Genomic DNA, 17,292 nt, shown 5'->3' on the forward strand with positions numbered 1-17,292 from the left:
TTGGCCAAAAGACTTTTCAGTTACGAAACTAAAAGAAAATCTTAAGACAGAAACAGAATTAGACACTACCTCCTAGTTAGTTTCAAGAGGTGAGTTTTAGTTAGAAAAACAACAGAAGGCCTAACTATGTTGATTTGGTTCTCATACCATAATGATACAAAAACAGAAAATAGATATCTAGGTAGTTTGGTTCAAGTTCATCAATTGCATAGTTTGGTTCAATTCTTCAACCAGAGCAATAGGAAGTAGAATAAGACCTTGGCTTTCAAGTAGCTGACTTGTTGCTTCTGATTGCTCTTCAACTAGTTTTCCCATTATCTCTTCAAGAGGCCCATTCAGCATTTGATCCTTGATATAATGCTTATATTATAACCCTGTAATAAATAAATCAAAAATCAAACTCTACTGTTAATGAATTTGACAGCATGCTATAAGAAGTTATTTGCTTGGACTTGAATTTGAACAAGAACATGATTTCAGAGGTGTACCTCATGAAAAACTAGTGGTATAGCATTTGAGTCATTTTGCAATTTACTTCCACTTAGATCCCGCAGAGGAACAATTTCCTTAGCTATTGTAGAATTTCTATTTGCAATTGATGATAAGTTGGTATTCATTAATCGAATTGAACAAAAAATCTTATTGAGAAGACCTGAATAAATCAATGTTATGCCCATGAAGTTAGTTCATTCTGATACTGCAAGCTCTTTGTGCGCATCAATCGCACGAAACGTTCTGCTCAAATGTTTGAATGAATATTTCGAAATAGCATCCATATTAACAAGTGAGTTAGCCAACTCCATCGCGTCATTTCGCCATCCTCCAAAACCAATCCCTTGAATCAACGTTGTGTAGGTTGTTTCATTTGGCAAGCATCCTCTCTGATTCATAGCAGCAAGCACCTCAATAGCATCTATGACTCTTTGCACCTTGCACAATCCAAGAATAACAGCATTGTAACTAATAACAGTAGGCTGAAACTCGCGACTCTCCATCATGTCAACCAGCAACTCAATTGCTTGATCCACCAACCCATCTTTGCACAAGCAAGAAATAAGTGAATTATAGGTGAACTCATCAGGATCAATGTCTTTGCTTAACATCTCCAGAATCATCCGTAACGCTCTAATTTTATTGCCGCTGCTCCACAATGCACCAAACAAGATATTATAAGAACTTGCTTTTGGAGGATAACCCACTTCACTGAGCTTCTCAAAGATGTCCAAAGCCTCGGCAGCATGTCCATTCTTACACAGAGAAGCCAAGACTGGGATATAGCAAAGAATATCAGACAAATGACCATCTGATATCATGTTATCCAAATACTCTATAGCCAAATTCACTTTTCCTTCTTTGCAAAATGCAGAAATCAATGGATGATAACTATAAGCATCAGGAGCCAAACCTCTCTTCTTCATACTCTTGAACACATTCTCAGCCTCGTAAATTTTACCATCACGACAAAGCGAACTAATCAATGTGCTGTATGTCACAGAACTGGGCTCACAACCTTTATCCAGCATAACTGACGTCAAATTCTTCCCAGCTTCCCATTTCCCCTCATTCAAAAGACTCTTCAACAGAATATTATAAGCACTCACACCAGCAGCACAACCCTTACCACTTATACTACTAAGATACTCAAAAGCTCTATCCAACATCCCTTCTCTACACATACCATTAACAAAAACACTGTAAGTATACTCATCAGGTCGAAGCCCTCTCGATAACATCTCATCCAAAAGCTTCATGGCTTCATCAATACCATCTTGGATAATAGTTGCTTCAATCAAAATATTATAAGTTATAACATCTGGCTTACAATTATCTTTCAACATCTGATCCATAACCCTTAAAGCCAAATCCAGTTTACCCCTCCGACAAAGATTCCCAATAAGAATAGTATAAGTAACAACATTAGGTAAAACGCCTCTCTTTCTCATTCTATCAAACACCTTATTGGCATCATCAACTCTACCAGCTTTACAAAACCCGTTTATAACAGCATTATAAGCAAAAGCATTAGGCTCACCGTGCTTCTCCAAAATCTCCATAACCTGAATAGCTTTCTCGATTTTCTTAGAATTGAAAAAACCCTTGATCAATTTTGTGCAAAAAATAACATCAGGTTCATAGCCCCTATTAACCTTTTGCTGAAGTAAGTAGAGAGACTCATCGTACTTTTTCGTGAAATTTTGATCAAGTTTTGGCCTGATTTGTTGTTGGTTGATTCTTGTTCTTGGGTTGTTGTTGGTGTTACCTTGGTTTAGAAATGGGGTTGAGGAAGTGACGAATGAATGGCGGTTTGGGTGGTTTCTGAAATTGAGAGTGTGTGACAAGAATTCAGTTGAAAATGTTGTCATTGATAAGGACGATGATGCTGTCGGTTGTTGTAGTTGGAGATTCATGGGTTGAGTTTGGAGAGAATGTAGTATCACAGAATGGATAAGGGAAACTCAGCTTGAAACCAACACAAATCAATTCAGACCTTAATAATGGAGTAGTTTATTTTATTTTATTTTTCCATTTTGATTTTATCCTAACCATATCCCTACCATAATTAGGTTTTTTTTTTTTTTTTTTTACAATTTCTCAATGCAGCCAAATCTTAATAGATCTCTTATGCACCACGCAAAATTCTTTTTTTGTCATCAATTTTCGTAGATGCACTTTTGGAAGGACTCATGTTTTGAAAAAAAATGTGTTTCCTTCCGTACGTAGATCTACGGAAGCCAATGATTTCAGTTAAGGAAGTCTTCAGTAGATTCATCGACGGAACGTGGTGAAAACAGAGTGTTTCGTACATCTACGGAACAGTCTGCTATATTTTCAAACCATGTTGATTTCACTTCAAACTCAATTTTTATTGCAAAAATGTAAAATTAAAGTAATACATTTTAAAGACAATAATAGGTAGACCAAAAAACATACATCGGCAGTCATAACGAGCCGGCGGCCAACCATCCAAAATACAGTGCTATCTCATCAAAGGGAACTGTCTCCCGGTGCTCAGCATAGCAGTCATAACGTACGTCCTCGGCAGCCATGCGCCCCGCGGGTCCTCTCCACCTCCTCAAGTGCATCATCCGGATCGCACCCCAGCTCAGCAATCAACATCTCCATCTCTTCCTTCTTCGTCAACTTACCGTGACCAATGAGGGTACCCCTGATATGTAGATGTAGAAGGCATGTCACATCATCAAGAGTGATGGTAATCTTACCGTGAGGAAGATGAAATAACGAAGTCTCCGGATGTCATCTCTCTGCAAATGCCATCAGCATCCCATTATGTATCGTCGTGTAGCCCACCTGACAGAGGTCCCTCAGGCCAAAAGATGCTAGTACATCCTGGAACCACGACTCGTCAGTCTGCGCAAGACCCACAATCTTTTGGTCGTGGTTGTAGAACCTCTGCGAATCCCTATTCTGATTTTTTTTTAAAATAAACACGATTATTAATAAGCAAATTTAGAAACTGAAGAAAAAAATTAATTAGCATAGAAAATTTACCTTTCCATCCCATATACGCCTGGTTGCATGATCGTCATACCCTATCAAAAGGGATGCGTCTATAGGACCCCCCGGGTACCAGATAAGCTTTGGCACCGGTTCATCCTCGTGTCCTTCTGGAAGTGGCACAGTAGATCCTGCATCACCCGTCACTGGCACAGACACATGAGTAGAAGTAGAATAAGTGCCACGACGATGTCTGTCGGGGGTGGCATCTGAGAGGAATAGGGGTGTTCATTGGTCCGGGCAAATCCGAACCAAACCGGAATCCAAACCAAACCAATATGTTCGGGTTGGGCATTTTTTCAGTTCGGGCAAAAACCGAGCCGAACCAATGAAACCCGATGTTAATTGGTTCGGGCAACGGATTTCTAATTTACTACCCGTAAGCCCAACCCAAACCAATTAAAATTAAATTAATTAATTAATATATTAATATATTTATTAATTTTTATAGAATTAATAATGTTATTAGCACTTACCAAGGCAAATTGAAAAAAACGTGTCAATTTATTACCATGGTCCATGAGTGAGTCTTAATAGACTAGTTACTACCATGTACCAAGTACCAACAATATATAATGAAAAAAAAAGCCAAGAGTCTGTGTGTTAACATTTTTCAATAAAAGAAGAAACGGCAGTCGGCGGAGATTATCAATACCAACGTTATCATTTTTATTAATCAAAGCCACAATCAATGATGAAACATAGAGAAACCAAACATCATATTAGAACAGTTATAAATCGAAATCAGTCTCACAAATTGCATATCAAGCATCTGGAATTTCTTAAATCTCAACCTTCTTTCCGAATCGCAAATCCCAAATCGTTATCGGCAAATCGTAAATCACGTATCCAAAGTTGTATATTGCATATCTGAAATTGCAAATCTGCAAATCCCAAATCCCAAATACCAAATCGCAAATCCGCAAGGTATGATTTAACAATACAAATTCTTTTATCAGATACAAACTCGTTGTTTTAATTTTAACACTCCAAAAATTCAAAGAACCTGTCCAAAATAATGATTTGTTATTTATATTGTTTTAACTTTGTTTATGTTATTTGTAATGTTTTGTAGACATGGAAAAGATTACCGATGGTGTTATATCTCCTCAAATTCAAATGTCAGATGCTCAAAATCAACAAAATATTGAAGTTGTTTCTGTTGTGCAAACAAGAGTTGAAGTTGTTGATTTGGTTCATGAACAAGGGCTTGAAACTCCATCATCATCACCTACCAAGGTAAAGAAAAGAAAACCTTCTAGACCTCCTTCTAGTGCTTGGAGACATTTTACAAAGAAGAAAGATTTTGCATTTTGTAACTATTGTTTCACATCTTATGCTGCAAATAGCTCTAGCCATGGAACTAGTAACATGCTGAAACATTTGAAGGTTTGTCTAAAAAACCCATATAGTAAAATTAGTAGTTCACAAAAGACACTTGCACTAGGAAAGGGTAGTGATGAAGATGACCTTAAAAGTGTTAGCTTTAAGCTTGTTGACTTTAATCAAGAGAACTCTAGATTGGCGCTTGCAAAAATGATCATTATAGATGAACTTCCTTTTAAGTTTGTTGAAAATGAAGGGTTTAAGAAGTTTATTAATGAGGTACAACCTAGGTTAAAAATTCCTTCCCGTGTCACTATTGCAAGAGATTGTATCCAAGTCTATAATGCTGAAAAAGAGTTGTTGAAATGTGTTTTGTCTTCAAATAACCAGATGGTTTCACTTACTACTGACACATGGACTTCAATACAAAACATGAATTATATGTGTGTTACTGGTCATTATATTGATGATGGGTGGGCTTTAAAAAAGAAAATATTGCATTTTGGCTTGATTTCTGACCACAAAGGTGAGTCCATTGGAACCTTGCTCATGTATTCACTAAATTTTTGAAGGTCTTTTATGATGCAACACTTTCTTTTTCTGCGTCATTGCATGCTACTGCCAACACTTTCTTCAAGAAGTTGATTGAGATTCAAAAGTCATTGAATATGTGGGTGAATAGTGATGATGATACATTGAAGAAGATGACAACAAAAATGCAAGAAAAGTTTAACAAATATTGGGATAGTGGTGAGATAAACTTTTTACTATTTGTGGCTATTTTTCTTGATCCCCGTTATAAGTATGATTACATTGAGTTTTGTTTTAAAAAGATGTATGGGGTTGACAAGTCTAAGGAGATGATGACAAAGTTATATGATCTTGTGAAAAAGTTGTTTGAACAATACATGGTAGAGTATCCTATTTCTATTGAAACACGTGGGTCTAGTATGATATCTTCAAATGTTGCTGCCCCTGAAGCTAATGGTGGGAATGTTGAGGAGGAGGATTGGGAAAACCAATTTAGATTTAATGTGAGGATAAAACAAGGTAAAGTTCAAAGAAATGAGTTGGAAAGATATGTAGAAGATGGTATTGAGGAAAGTGTGGCTGATTTTGACATTTTGAAATGGTGGAAAGTGAAAGCAAATAAGTATTATGTTCTTTCACGCATTGCTAGGGATGTTTTGGCAATTCCAATCTCTACGGTATCCTCTGAGTCTGCATTCAGTAGTGGTGGTCGAGTGCTTGATGCATTTCGTAGTTCTTTAAGTCCCTCCACAGTTCAAGCTTTGATATGTTCCCAAAATTGGATTAAGTCTCCAAAGATAATAGAATTTCAAGATGAATTGGATGAAGAGGAAAAGATTGAATTCGGTATGTTTATAACTTTTCAGCATTTTAAATTTTTTACTTTTAATTGTTGAAAATTCTGAACTAATTTATTTTGTTAATAATTTTAGAGTTGTCCCAACTAGCTCTAGATAATGATGGGGCTGCAACTGGTGTTGGTCGTAACACATGAAGGTAATTTATTAATTCTTTTAGGGTTGACTTAATTTAAATCATTTGTTATAACTTTGTTGTTGTTAACTTGTTACTAATATATTACTATTGTTATTTTACAGTTTTGGTGTTTATTCCTTGTTTTTGGATGTTGTCTGGTGCTGCTCTGGTATTTCTTTGTTGCTGTTGGATACTTGTTTGCTGCTGTTGTTGTTTGTTTTGCTGTCTAGTGCTCCTATTTTTCTGTTTATTTGTTGCTGGTGAATGTTGTCTACTGCTGTTTAGTGTTGTTGAATGATGCATGCTGCTGTTTGTTGCTGTTGGATGCTGTTAAATGCTGGTTGCTGCTGAATGCTGGCTGGTGATGTTTGTTGCTGTTTTTTTTGTTGTTTTGGTGTTATGTCATGTTGTTTAATTGTTGTCTCATGCTGTTTTAGCATGGTTTTTAAATACTTTATAAGCATTATGATGCTAGTTTAAATATATTTGAAGTTTATGTGGACAGATTATGAATTTTGTATGCATTTTGCTCTTGCTTATTATATAATTCTATTTTAATTTGAGTTATGGTGATTCTCTATTAGATTGTTTTTAGCTTGTATCAAAGCTATAATGGGTGAAGTAAGAATTTACTTGTGTGTAAATAAATTATGTTTTAAAAATATTTTTGTATATTTATTTTTAATATACCCGATCAATCCAATCCAAACCAATCCGTTATTTTTTGGATCGGTTTGGTTTGGGTTTTATGAGAAAAATATTAAAATCCAAACCAAACCAATCCATTTTTTCCATTGGTTTTGGTATCGGATTCTCTCAAAACCGAACCAAACCGGCCCGCGAACACCCCTAGAGAGGAACCCTCAGCATCATCTCGGGGGCTCCGTGGTGTAGTAGTAGACGGGGAAGGCCTCTCAACTGGGATAGAATGAGAAGGCCCGGCTGGAGCGGGTGTATCAACTAGAACAGGCGTCGAGAGCCCCTCAACTAGAACAGATGTAGAAGGCTCCGCTGGAGCGGGTGTATCAGGTGGAAGGGAAGCTCCAGTAGTGACCTGAGATACTACACGCGTCCGTTCACGCCGCACGAATGCGTGTTGTGCAGTCCTCCCATGTATATCCCTATCCAGACCGTGAGTCATAATGTATGCATTGTGATAACATTTACTTAGCTACTACGTATCCATACATGAACAATAATTTATAAATAAACAAGAAAATGAAAAAAAATACTTTATTCGTAGATGTATCTACAGAAGCATATTAGTTTCAAAATTTATGGTACTTCCGTAGATGCATCTACGGAAGACCCTAACGTTCATCTCTTCTGTAGGGACATCTACGGAAGGCACTGAAGCTCAGAAATTCAACAATGACGTAACTCCACTGTTCAATCAACCAAAAACTCCATTTTTTGCTTGATTGTCCGTAATAAACCTCAAACAGCACCTACATTGTCTCTAAACAATATCTCTAAACTTATCCAATCATTTCTACACCTAAATATCAAATTCTAATTCGATTTCAAAAATACTCTAAAATAACTCAATATTTCAAAATCTTACCGATTAAAATATAGATTTGAACTTGATTTGAACTTGATGTTGACAATGTATCCGAACTAGGGAGAAAAAAATTTAAGCTTGGAATTTGGGGTTGAGAGAGTTTGAGAGTGTTTGAGGGTTGAGAGAGTTTGATAGTTTGAAATGAAATGAAGAGAATGAGGGAGGGGAAAGGTCTGGCGCGAGTTATAATGTCAAACCTTTCCGTAAATGCATCTACGGGAGAGTTCTGTAAGTGCAACTACGGAATAAAACAACATTAAACAAAAAAAATGGGTGCTTGCAAAAGTGTATATACGGAAGCATGATGGCATTTTAGTCAATTCGATGGTGTGTTAGAAACTCATGAGGTGAGATGAGAAATTGTCTTTTTTGTTATATGTTAAATATATAAATTTGATTTTAAACATAATAAAAACAGTTTATGGGAAATTCAGAAAATACAACGACTCGTTAAAAAATGAATGTATTAATTTAAGAAGTTATTTGCTTGGAGGTGAATTGAGAGTAGCATAGGTGTACCTCATGAAAAACTAGTTATTAGGGATTGCAGCCAAACTCAAATAAATGGGGCCATCTGTATCCGAACACGAGCCAACGGATGAAAACCATAATTGATTGAGTTCGGGTTCAGGTGCCACTTGATTTTTTGGTGTAAATTTGGGTAGAATAAAACTTGCATCCAAAACCACACCCGCTTAAATTGAAATTACACAAGTGTCCCTAAATATATATAAGTTTAACAAACTTGATGGAAAGTTTTAGACTTTAATTTAAATTTCAATGTTGATGGAAAATTGTAATGTTGATGTTGGAAAGTTGTAGTAAAATTGATGAAAAATTGTAATGTTATTGTTGAAAAGTTGTAGGAAAATTGATAGAAAATTCCAATGTTATTGTTGTATTTTATGTGTTTTGTCGTGGATTCAGGTGAAAAAAACTCGAGCCCAACGGAAGTGGGTGTGGGCATGGGTGTTATTTTGCCACCCGAATAGTCTTTGGGTTTGGGTTTGGGTTTGGGTTCGGGTGATGATTTTGGATGCGGGTTTAGGTAGTGTGAAATTTGTATCCGACTATACCCGTTGTAATCCCTACTAGTGAAATAGAATTTGAGTCACTTTTTCAATTTACTTCAACTTAGTTCCTACAAAGGAACAATTTCCTTAGCTATTGTAGAGTTTCTATTTGCAATTGATGATAACATTAGAACTTAAAAAGTTATCTTTAGTTGATTCGGTAAGCATTTAGCATAGTCGATGATGTCATCCAATATGTAAGTTTGAGCTTGACTGATACAAACCAACTTATATAGGAAAGTAAATAGGAAGAATCTCTTTGGTTAGATAATGATAATGGCAAGAATTTTGAAGGTCTGCATCTCCCCAATGCCAAAATGGCCCTTTTCTAATCAAATTCTCAGATATTCTCTCTCACAATTACCTCCCCTATTTATAGGCAACAATCATTATCCTAATTAAATAATTTCTATTCTAAAACTACAGTTATGACAATTACTGCAATTACAATTACAATTATCTTTAATAAAAATTGTCTATTAATAATAAAATTGTCTCCTATTAACTAACAAGACTCTTGCAATCCTAATTAAGGGCTTGTATCTAACAATACTCCCCCCTAAATAATCACCTTGTCCTTAAGGTGATTACAAGAGAATAAAATAAAAACTAATTACAAAACTACTTTACTCGTATTGTCATTAAAGCCAAAGTGTTTGCAACATCTTGCAGCCCAATTTAGCCTCCAGGGTCCCACAGTTTAGAGGACAGATTACCAACACTCTTTTTTGTCGTTGTGCGATAGATAGAAACACTCTTGTCTGACCATTTCATCACTAGAAATACAGCCAGCATGCAAGATATTTCTTTATTCTTCTTATCCACAGACCCTTCCTCTCCACCAGTTAGATTTACGTTCGGTGATTCTTCCTTCACGGACAATTTTATTTTCTTGATTGTACTCCGTTGCACGCCACCAATTTTCTCTTTTCACTTACCTTTCTTCAATTTTTCTTTTACCTTTGAGCGATCCGAAACAACAAACTTACGACCTTTTTTTTCATTCAAGTTCTCTTCATTCCTCGTTCTTTTTTTACCATGGATATTATGTTTTCTTGAAAATTTCCTTGATTCCACTTCTTCATTCTCCATTCCCAAATTGCTTGATAACTGCCTCTATGAAATCTCTCCAAGTGGAAAATCAATTGGTTGACAACCATTATTGGTACCATGTGATGGCTTTACCACTGATCCATTGCACGAATTTTGGTATTTGATCTTCTTTACATACATCTCTTGCATCAAAATAATTCACAACCTTGGATAGGTGAATTGTATTCAATCGATCCTAAAGAGTAATCACTTCTACACATACTTGCTTCCGGTTATCAAGATACCTAGGTTTTCTCGCTCACCAAGTATCAGTTTTTAGGCAAGAGCATTTATATATACACAATGGGCTTTGTCTTTACCTAAGTGTATTTAATTTACAATTACTTGCTTTCAATTAAGTTCTACTTATATGGTTTTCTCATGACATTTGAATCAAGTAAGATTTCGGTTCAATCATCAACCAACAAGGGTTTTTTATGATTCTACCACATTAGGTTGATATAAATTCATTCAAATTCAAGTGGAAAAACATGTCCACAATATTACCATAAATAATTAGACTCATTAAATATAAGAAAGGAAGAGTTAGAATTAAGAAAAATCAAGTTTTATACCAAAATAGGGTCTCTGAATCGATTCCGGAGAATCCCTGAATCGAGTTGAGTAGGGGTGGCAAACGGGCATGCCCGCCTAGTTTAGGCCCGTCCTGCAAAAGCCCGCGAAAAAATGGGGCGGGGCAGGCATATTTGAGAGTGCGGGTTTAAAGTCTTGCCCTACAAAAAAAGTGAGGACGAGGAGGGGAACGCCTGCAGGCATTGAGCTTTTTAGGCCTAAAAATAGTAAAATTGTATGAAAAAAACTCATGCCCGCAAAAGAACGGGGCAGGTTCATCAAAGAGAGAGGGCCTAAAAACTTTTCCCGGCCCACGAAAAAATGCGGGTAAAATGGGCTTTCCCAGCAGTCCGGGCCCGTTTTGCCACCCCTAGAGTTGAGTAAATAGAGCCAAAATACACTTTCTATGACACTTCATGAATCGAGTCACAGACCATCGAAAATTCGGTTTTTCTCTGTTTTAACACTTCCTAAATCGATTCAAATGGTGCCTGAATCGATTCTTGGGACTGAATCTCAAAAAATTTACCATTCTAACACCCTAATATCATTATCTAAACATACCAATCCATCCCAAACACATACTAACATGAATTAGGGTTCAATACACCAGAAATCATTTACATGCAATAGGATTCAACAATTCAAAATCAAGCATGATCATTCTTCTTAAAATGGGTATCACTCTCATGGAAGCAAGCATTAGAACTTGAAATCATGTAAGATAAACACACAACATGCATATGGAAAAACCCACAACCAACATAAGAGATCAACATGAAATGAAAGTAAGCAAAACATGAATATTACTTATAATCCTCATTCCCACATGCATATCATCTAACTCTAACCCCTTGTACCTATCTAATGGAACCCACCTTCACAAAACTTGAAATTGATGATGATTAAGGTGAGAAGGATGGAATCATGAAATGGAGACGGACTTTGATGCTAAGATGAATTTTTGACAACTCTTCTTCTAAGAATACTCAACATTTACGCATGCAACTCCTTGATGATCCAAGTTGGTCTTCTTCTCCCACTTTTTCCTTTTCCTCACGCCTCTCTCCTTCTCTCTACTCTCCCAATTATGATTTTAAATTACATAGAGAGAGATTGGAATGCTGGAAATGAGGATTTTGGGTTGAATCCTAACTTAAATAGGTAGCATGTGAAAATACTAGAACGCCCGAAGTCGTTAGTTCTTCTACTATTCAAACCACTTAATCTATCTCTTTCTCAATTAGCCCACTTAATTATGATTAAGCTTCTAATTCCAAATACTTAATATTAATTTTCCATAATTGAATATTAAATCTTCTTAGAGTGGCGTCGAAATATTACTAATATATTATTAATTAAAATATGATGATATATATAAATAATTAAAATATCCTTTTATACATAAGATAGATTGTTGAATAAATAATTAAACTTACTAAAAAGATAAATATATTGTATATAAAATATCGGGACATTACATTTCTCAAATCACTATCAAGATTAAAGTTCAAGCAATGCTTGAAATTGTCAATTTTTTAATGAGTAATCCAAGACCAAAGAGAGCAACATAGTTGTTGATGGTTAAATTGGCATGAAATCCTCTGCAGTGGCTGAATGGTCCTGGTCCATCTCAGCCACTCATTTTAATCTAATATAAAAAATCATTAATATTAATTAATGCATAGATGGCTAAGATTTGGAGCAGCATGAACAACATGAGAGAGGGGCAAGAGAGGATTCGTTTTGCATATGGCATATGTGAGGTGAATGACCTCGTTTCCCGAGCCAACTATAAACTTTCACTTTATTCTTGTGTGGTTTTTATTGAGATGCCAAAGGGTATAAATTTTAGAGAGATAGAGAGGTGGCTAAGGTTTGAGTATTTTAGGGGAGAGATTCATTGGGTTGAGAAACACCTTACAAACATTTTGTTAGTGAAATTTCATTAAAGAAATTATCTAAGCTTTTTCTCGTGTTTCTCTTAGGATCTTCTTTGTGAATTGAGTAAAAAAAAGTAAATGGTGGAAATTAAAAATTATTCTTGGAGAACATGAGAAGCTATTTTCTTATAACTTCTTTGCAACTTCGTAACAAATTTTATATTATGGATTTGAGAGTTTCTCTATCCTTCAAACATATATCAATATGGATCGAACTGACTAAACAAATATCAATGTATTTATTTCTCTTTATCATTTATCTCATTCTTTGGTTATTTGTGAATTTTACTTAGCAAAGTAGTTTTTATTATTGCTTGAAATTGTTTTTTATCACTCGTGTTTGCTTCACACATTATTATCGCTGTTGGCTTGAATTATGCACAACTACTGGCAGAGAGGGGATGGTTTTAAACATTGTCAACTCCGCTCAAACCTCCATGTACTATCTCTACCCCCACTCCCAAAACTTTGTCGGGATAATTATTAAGTATTCTCCCTCACCCCAATGGGGGAGAGTCTAGTGGTTTTCAAAATATTATATTTTTGATAGATTATGTAAGACTTTTTAATAAAATTTTAACAAGAAAAAGTCTTTCATCAAAATATGAAAAATTTAAACATTCTTATTTCTATTATGTTTTTATATCTCTCTCATCTCCTTCTTTCTTGCATCTCTCTCATAAGTCATATCCCTTATTTCTTTTATATCTTTATGTTGACTATGGATTCTCTCCTTCCCTCCTTTTTTCTCCTTCACCAAAAGGAGTGTATTAAAATTAATGCAATTAAAAAAATTGATAAAATGAAGAAGAGAGAGAAAAAAATTGGAGAGAGATAGAATAAAAATTGTGAAGGAGATAATTTAAAAGAATAGATTGAAGGAGAGGATTCAAGTCCCTTTATGTATCTTCCATCTTTTTTTATTGTTTAATCTGTTTTTTTGTATGTATGTATATATATATATATATATATATATATATATATATATATATATATATATATATATATATATATATATATATATATCATATTTTTCTAACACTCTATGGAACTAAGGGTGACAAACGGGCATGCCTGCCCCGTTTAGACCCGCAGACGGGGCAGGGTGGGGCGGTCATAGTTAAGGGTACTGGCCTAAAACCTTGTCCCACCCCATAAAAAAGTGAGGGCGAGTCAGGCTAAGCCCGTGGACGCTGTACTTTTTAAGCCTAAAATGCAAAATTTATGTTAATATTCGTGCCCGCAAAAGCCTGCATAAAAAAAAGGGCGGAGCGGGACGGTCACACTAGATAGTGAGGGCCTAAAACTTTGCCTTTCTCGCACAAAAGTGCGGGCAAAAGGGACATGTCCAACAAATTGGACCCATTTTGCCACCCCTATATGAAATGGTAAGGTAAAGTGGGGTAATTATTTTCCAATTCCTTTTTATTCATATAAAAATATTTAGCTTTATTTTTTCTTTTGTCAATCATCGAGTATTAGCGAATAACCTTTATAAAGATGAAGTGGAAACAAAATTTTCACTTTTTAAAAATAACTTCAAATTTTAACTCTATTGCAAAGTGCGTAAAGGTGTGTTTAGAATGGCGGTGGACATAATTAACTTTAGTAGAAATAATTTTATCAGAATTGAGTTTATCGAAATTGATTTATGTTTGGATACATTTATTTAAAAGTGAGTAGAACAATAAATTTCATTGTAAAAATCATCTAGAATCAATTCTTGAGGCAGAATGTAACACCCCATACATAACTGACTAGTATATTATGCATGAAACGTTAAAATTGATATTGAGTACATAGACAAGTCAAGGTACAATATTTGATCCATATAAAATACAGCATGAAAATCTACCAGGAAGCATAATACATGAATCTTCAATGGATCTTGCACAGCGGAATGTCAAAACCAACGAGGTCTTCGAGTCAACACCACTTCAAGCCATCAATCTGAACCTATTATCTATCAAAAGCTACTAAACTGCACCTGAAAAAGATAAGTTGATTGGGGTGAGATTACTAAATCTCAGCGAGTCCTCATATCCTGTGGGTCCACTCGGTTCTACAGGGTACATGCATCAACAAAACTGAATCCACCATTGATCCGGGGTTTATCCTCACATCCGGTACAAGTACGGAGAAAACAAGGAATCGTCCACCATAGGACTCATCATATCACAAGTATACAAACACGTATGCCAAAACCCATACCCGTGTACGGGGAATCCAGAAGCGCGTTAATGCCTCGACTAGGTTATAAAACACACCCTCGATGGGTTACCTCCCATGCATATATGTCAAGAGACTTGTACAAGCACACTGCAAGAATGATTAGACGGGTTCGCACAAGCCTAGATAGCTGCGAGATGACCTTAGCCTAATTGGCGTCATAGTCCCATTAACCATCTTCACGCACGTGTGTTAACGCCGAGTAAAAATACGCCATCTTGACACATGGGCCCACCGGGCGAAAGCCTAGTGCTTAGTCTACTTGACTTCACTAGAGGTGGTTTACCTGTTATACGTAGGCCTACTTAGCCGCATAACGCCGCCATACCGAGCACGCAAGTGTGTTAACGCCAAGTGAGTAAAAAGCCCCGTACGGCACTCACAAGCACACTGCAACGGTAGCTCAGGTGCGAGCCCCAATGATCATAAGATCGAGCTATAACATGGACCACAAAGTCCGGAACACTCCATTGACCACAAGGTCGGAGTCACGTTCCCAACCTAGCCCCCGGCCCGCTTCGATTCAAGCATACACACGCATAACAAGCGCTAAGTCACACAATACAATCAATGTCGATCATTTAACCAAAACAACGGTGTCAACAGGATTTTATGCACATCACATAATTGCATATCATCTCAAATATGGATATAATATTCATAATAGCAATAGGCATTCTATTTAATGTATGATATAATAATTAATAACAATCGGAAACACATAAATCCTCGTGATAATTAATATCCTGGTTTGGGGACCAATTTTATTAGAAAGTACACGTCGCTAGCTTTCCAACGATATAATGTTTGCGCGAAACAGACTAACGACGCAAAAGTTGCGAATTTCTAAAGTTTGCTGATTTTTGCACTTTTGCCCAGGGTAACCGATTACCCAGAGGCCAGTAACCGGTTACTTGCATGCAAAATGCCCAGTAACGCAATTTTCTACAGAGTAACCGGTTACCCAGAAGCAAGTAACTGATTACCCTGAAGCAGAATCAATTTTTCTACTTTTTAAGGGTTCTAAACCAGTCCCAAATGCTTCTAATTGATTCTTAGCATCACCTATATCATTTCCACGAATTTTTAACATGCAACACTGATCAAGATATACCAGCCAATGACTAATCAAAAACAACTAACAATTAACACAATTAACATGTTAGTGACATGAATTTATGATTATCTCTTACAATCCCCAAACCCAAATTGTCCCCAACATGCAAAACCCCAAAGCTTCTATCTAAGGACTCACCTTGGATCAAATGGAGGTTGAGATGATGATCATGCAGCCATTGGACCCTTAACTTGTTCAAAGATTCACCTTCTTCTTCAACAAACCCGTAGCTGCATTTTACACACATTCAGCATGGATCACTCAACTTTGAACCTATTTATCTCCATCAATACAGCACCTACGAACGCAAACCATATATGCAAATCGAAAAGAATTTTGTTAGCTTTCCAACGAGACCAGAATCGTTACAATCGGAGTTACGAGCAGAGAGATATTACCGTTTTAGTGGAGCTGTACCAAGAGTTGCGAAAATGGCTATGTTGAACATGAGTCCTTCTTCTTCCATGCTTCTAATTCTCTCCCTCCTAAATTCTGATTTGGAAAAGATATTGTCTTTACTAACCACTTTAAGATCATGCAAATGAAGAATAATGTCCAATTTACCATCCAACTAAGCCATATTTACAACTTTTCCATGTAGTTCCATTCTAACCAATCCCCTTTGTTTCTAACTACTCCACTAACTCTTTTTAATAATCATTCTTTAGATTAATAGGAAATAAGGCCAATGTGCATTCTAATTATCAATTAACCAATTAATGATAATATCGGGTTGGAGAGTCGGGGTATTACACAGAAGCTACAAATTTTAGCTTCAAATGGTTTGAAGACAAAATCAATTTTACTTTTGTCAAACCAAACATCTTAGAATCACCCATAATCAATTCTACATCCCTAAAATTGCTTTTGACCCTTCCAAAAACTAAACCAATTATGCATTAAATCTTTAGGGCCCGTTGGGTGCGCATGATATGATAGAGACGTGATAGGATATGATACAGATATGATAAGATTTATCTTATCATGTGTTTGATTCACATATAATACCATATAGTATATATATATATATATATATATATATATATATATATATATATATATATATATAAGAAAAGTCTCCCTTTTCTTGATCAATGGGACTGTCCACATTATTCCACATCATCTTCGATCCATAACTTCCAACTCTTCTGCCTTCCAAACTTTTCCCATTAATTTCATTCAATATGTACTTACAATATGCGGTTACCAATGATTGCTCCCACAAACCTTTGTATTCAGTATTTCATATTTTGCAACGGTTCCACGCTTCATTATTCCTCTACTTAATGGGCAGTTTGAAAGTGGTAGATCTGTGATCGAAGAATAACGTGAAATCAAAATTTGTTTAATTAT

General features: G+C 35.9%; 2 protein-coding genes across 3 annotated transcripts; both read right to left on the reverse strand.

Annotated features, from left to right (window-relative positions):
* On the reverse strand, positions 1-2,488 carry LOC131644390 (pentatricopeptide repeat-containing protein At3g04760, chloroplastic-like). 2 transcript variants are annotated; one of them, XR_009296441.1, is made up of 2 exons: positions 489-2,488; positions 1-374 (listed from the first exon to the last, which is right to left on the reverse strand). XR_009296441.1 is itself a non-coding variant. In XM_058914878.1 (2 exons), exon 1 carries the CDS (start codon positions 2,406-2,408, stop codon positions 687-689), a length of 1,722 nt encoding a protein of 573 aa, XP_058770861.1. In that variant the 5' UTR covers positions 2,409-2,488; the 3' UTR covers positions 1-374; positions 653-686. The 2 variants fall into 2 exon arrangements, 1 of the variants encoding a protein (XP_058770861.1); XM_058914878.1 differs by having other exon boundaries at positions 653-2,488.
* Positions 2,489-3,255: 767 nt separating this feature from the next.
* LOC131656288 (uncharacterized) lies at positions 3,256-4,037 on the reverse strand. The gene is made up of 3 exons (XM_058926035.1): positions 4,028-4,037; positions 3,511-3,662; positions 3,256-3,426 (listed from the first exon to the last, which is right to left on the reverse strand). Exons 1-3 carry the CDS (start codon positions 4,035-4,037, stop codon positions 3,256-3,258), a joined length of 333 nt encoding a protein of 110 aa, XP_058782018.1.
* Between the last annotated feature and the right edge of the window lie 13,255 nt (positions 4,038-17,292).

This window comes from Vicia villosa, linkage group LG1 (assembly GCF_029867415.1).
Source record: "Vicia villosa cultivar HV-30 ecotype Madison, WI linkage group LG1, Vvil1.0, whole genome shotgun sequence".
NCBI lineage: Eukaryota > Viridiplantae > Streptophyta > Magnoliopsida > Fabales > Fabaceae > Vicia > Vicia villosa.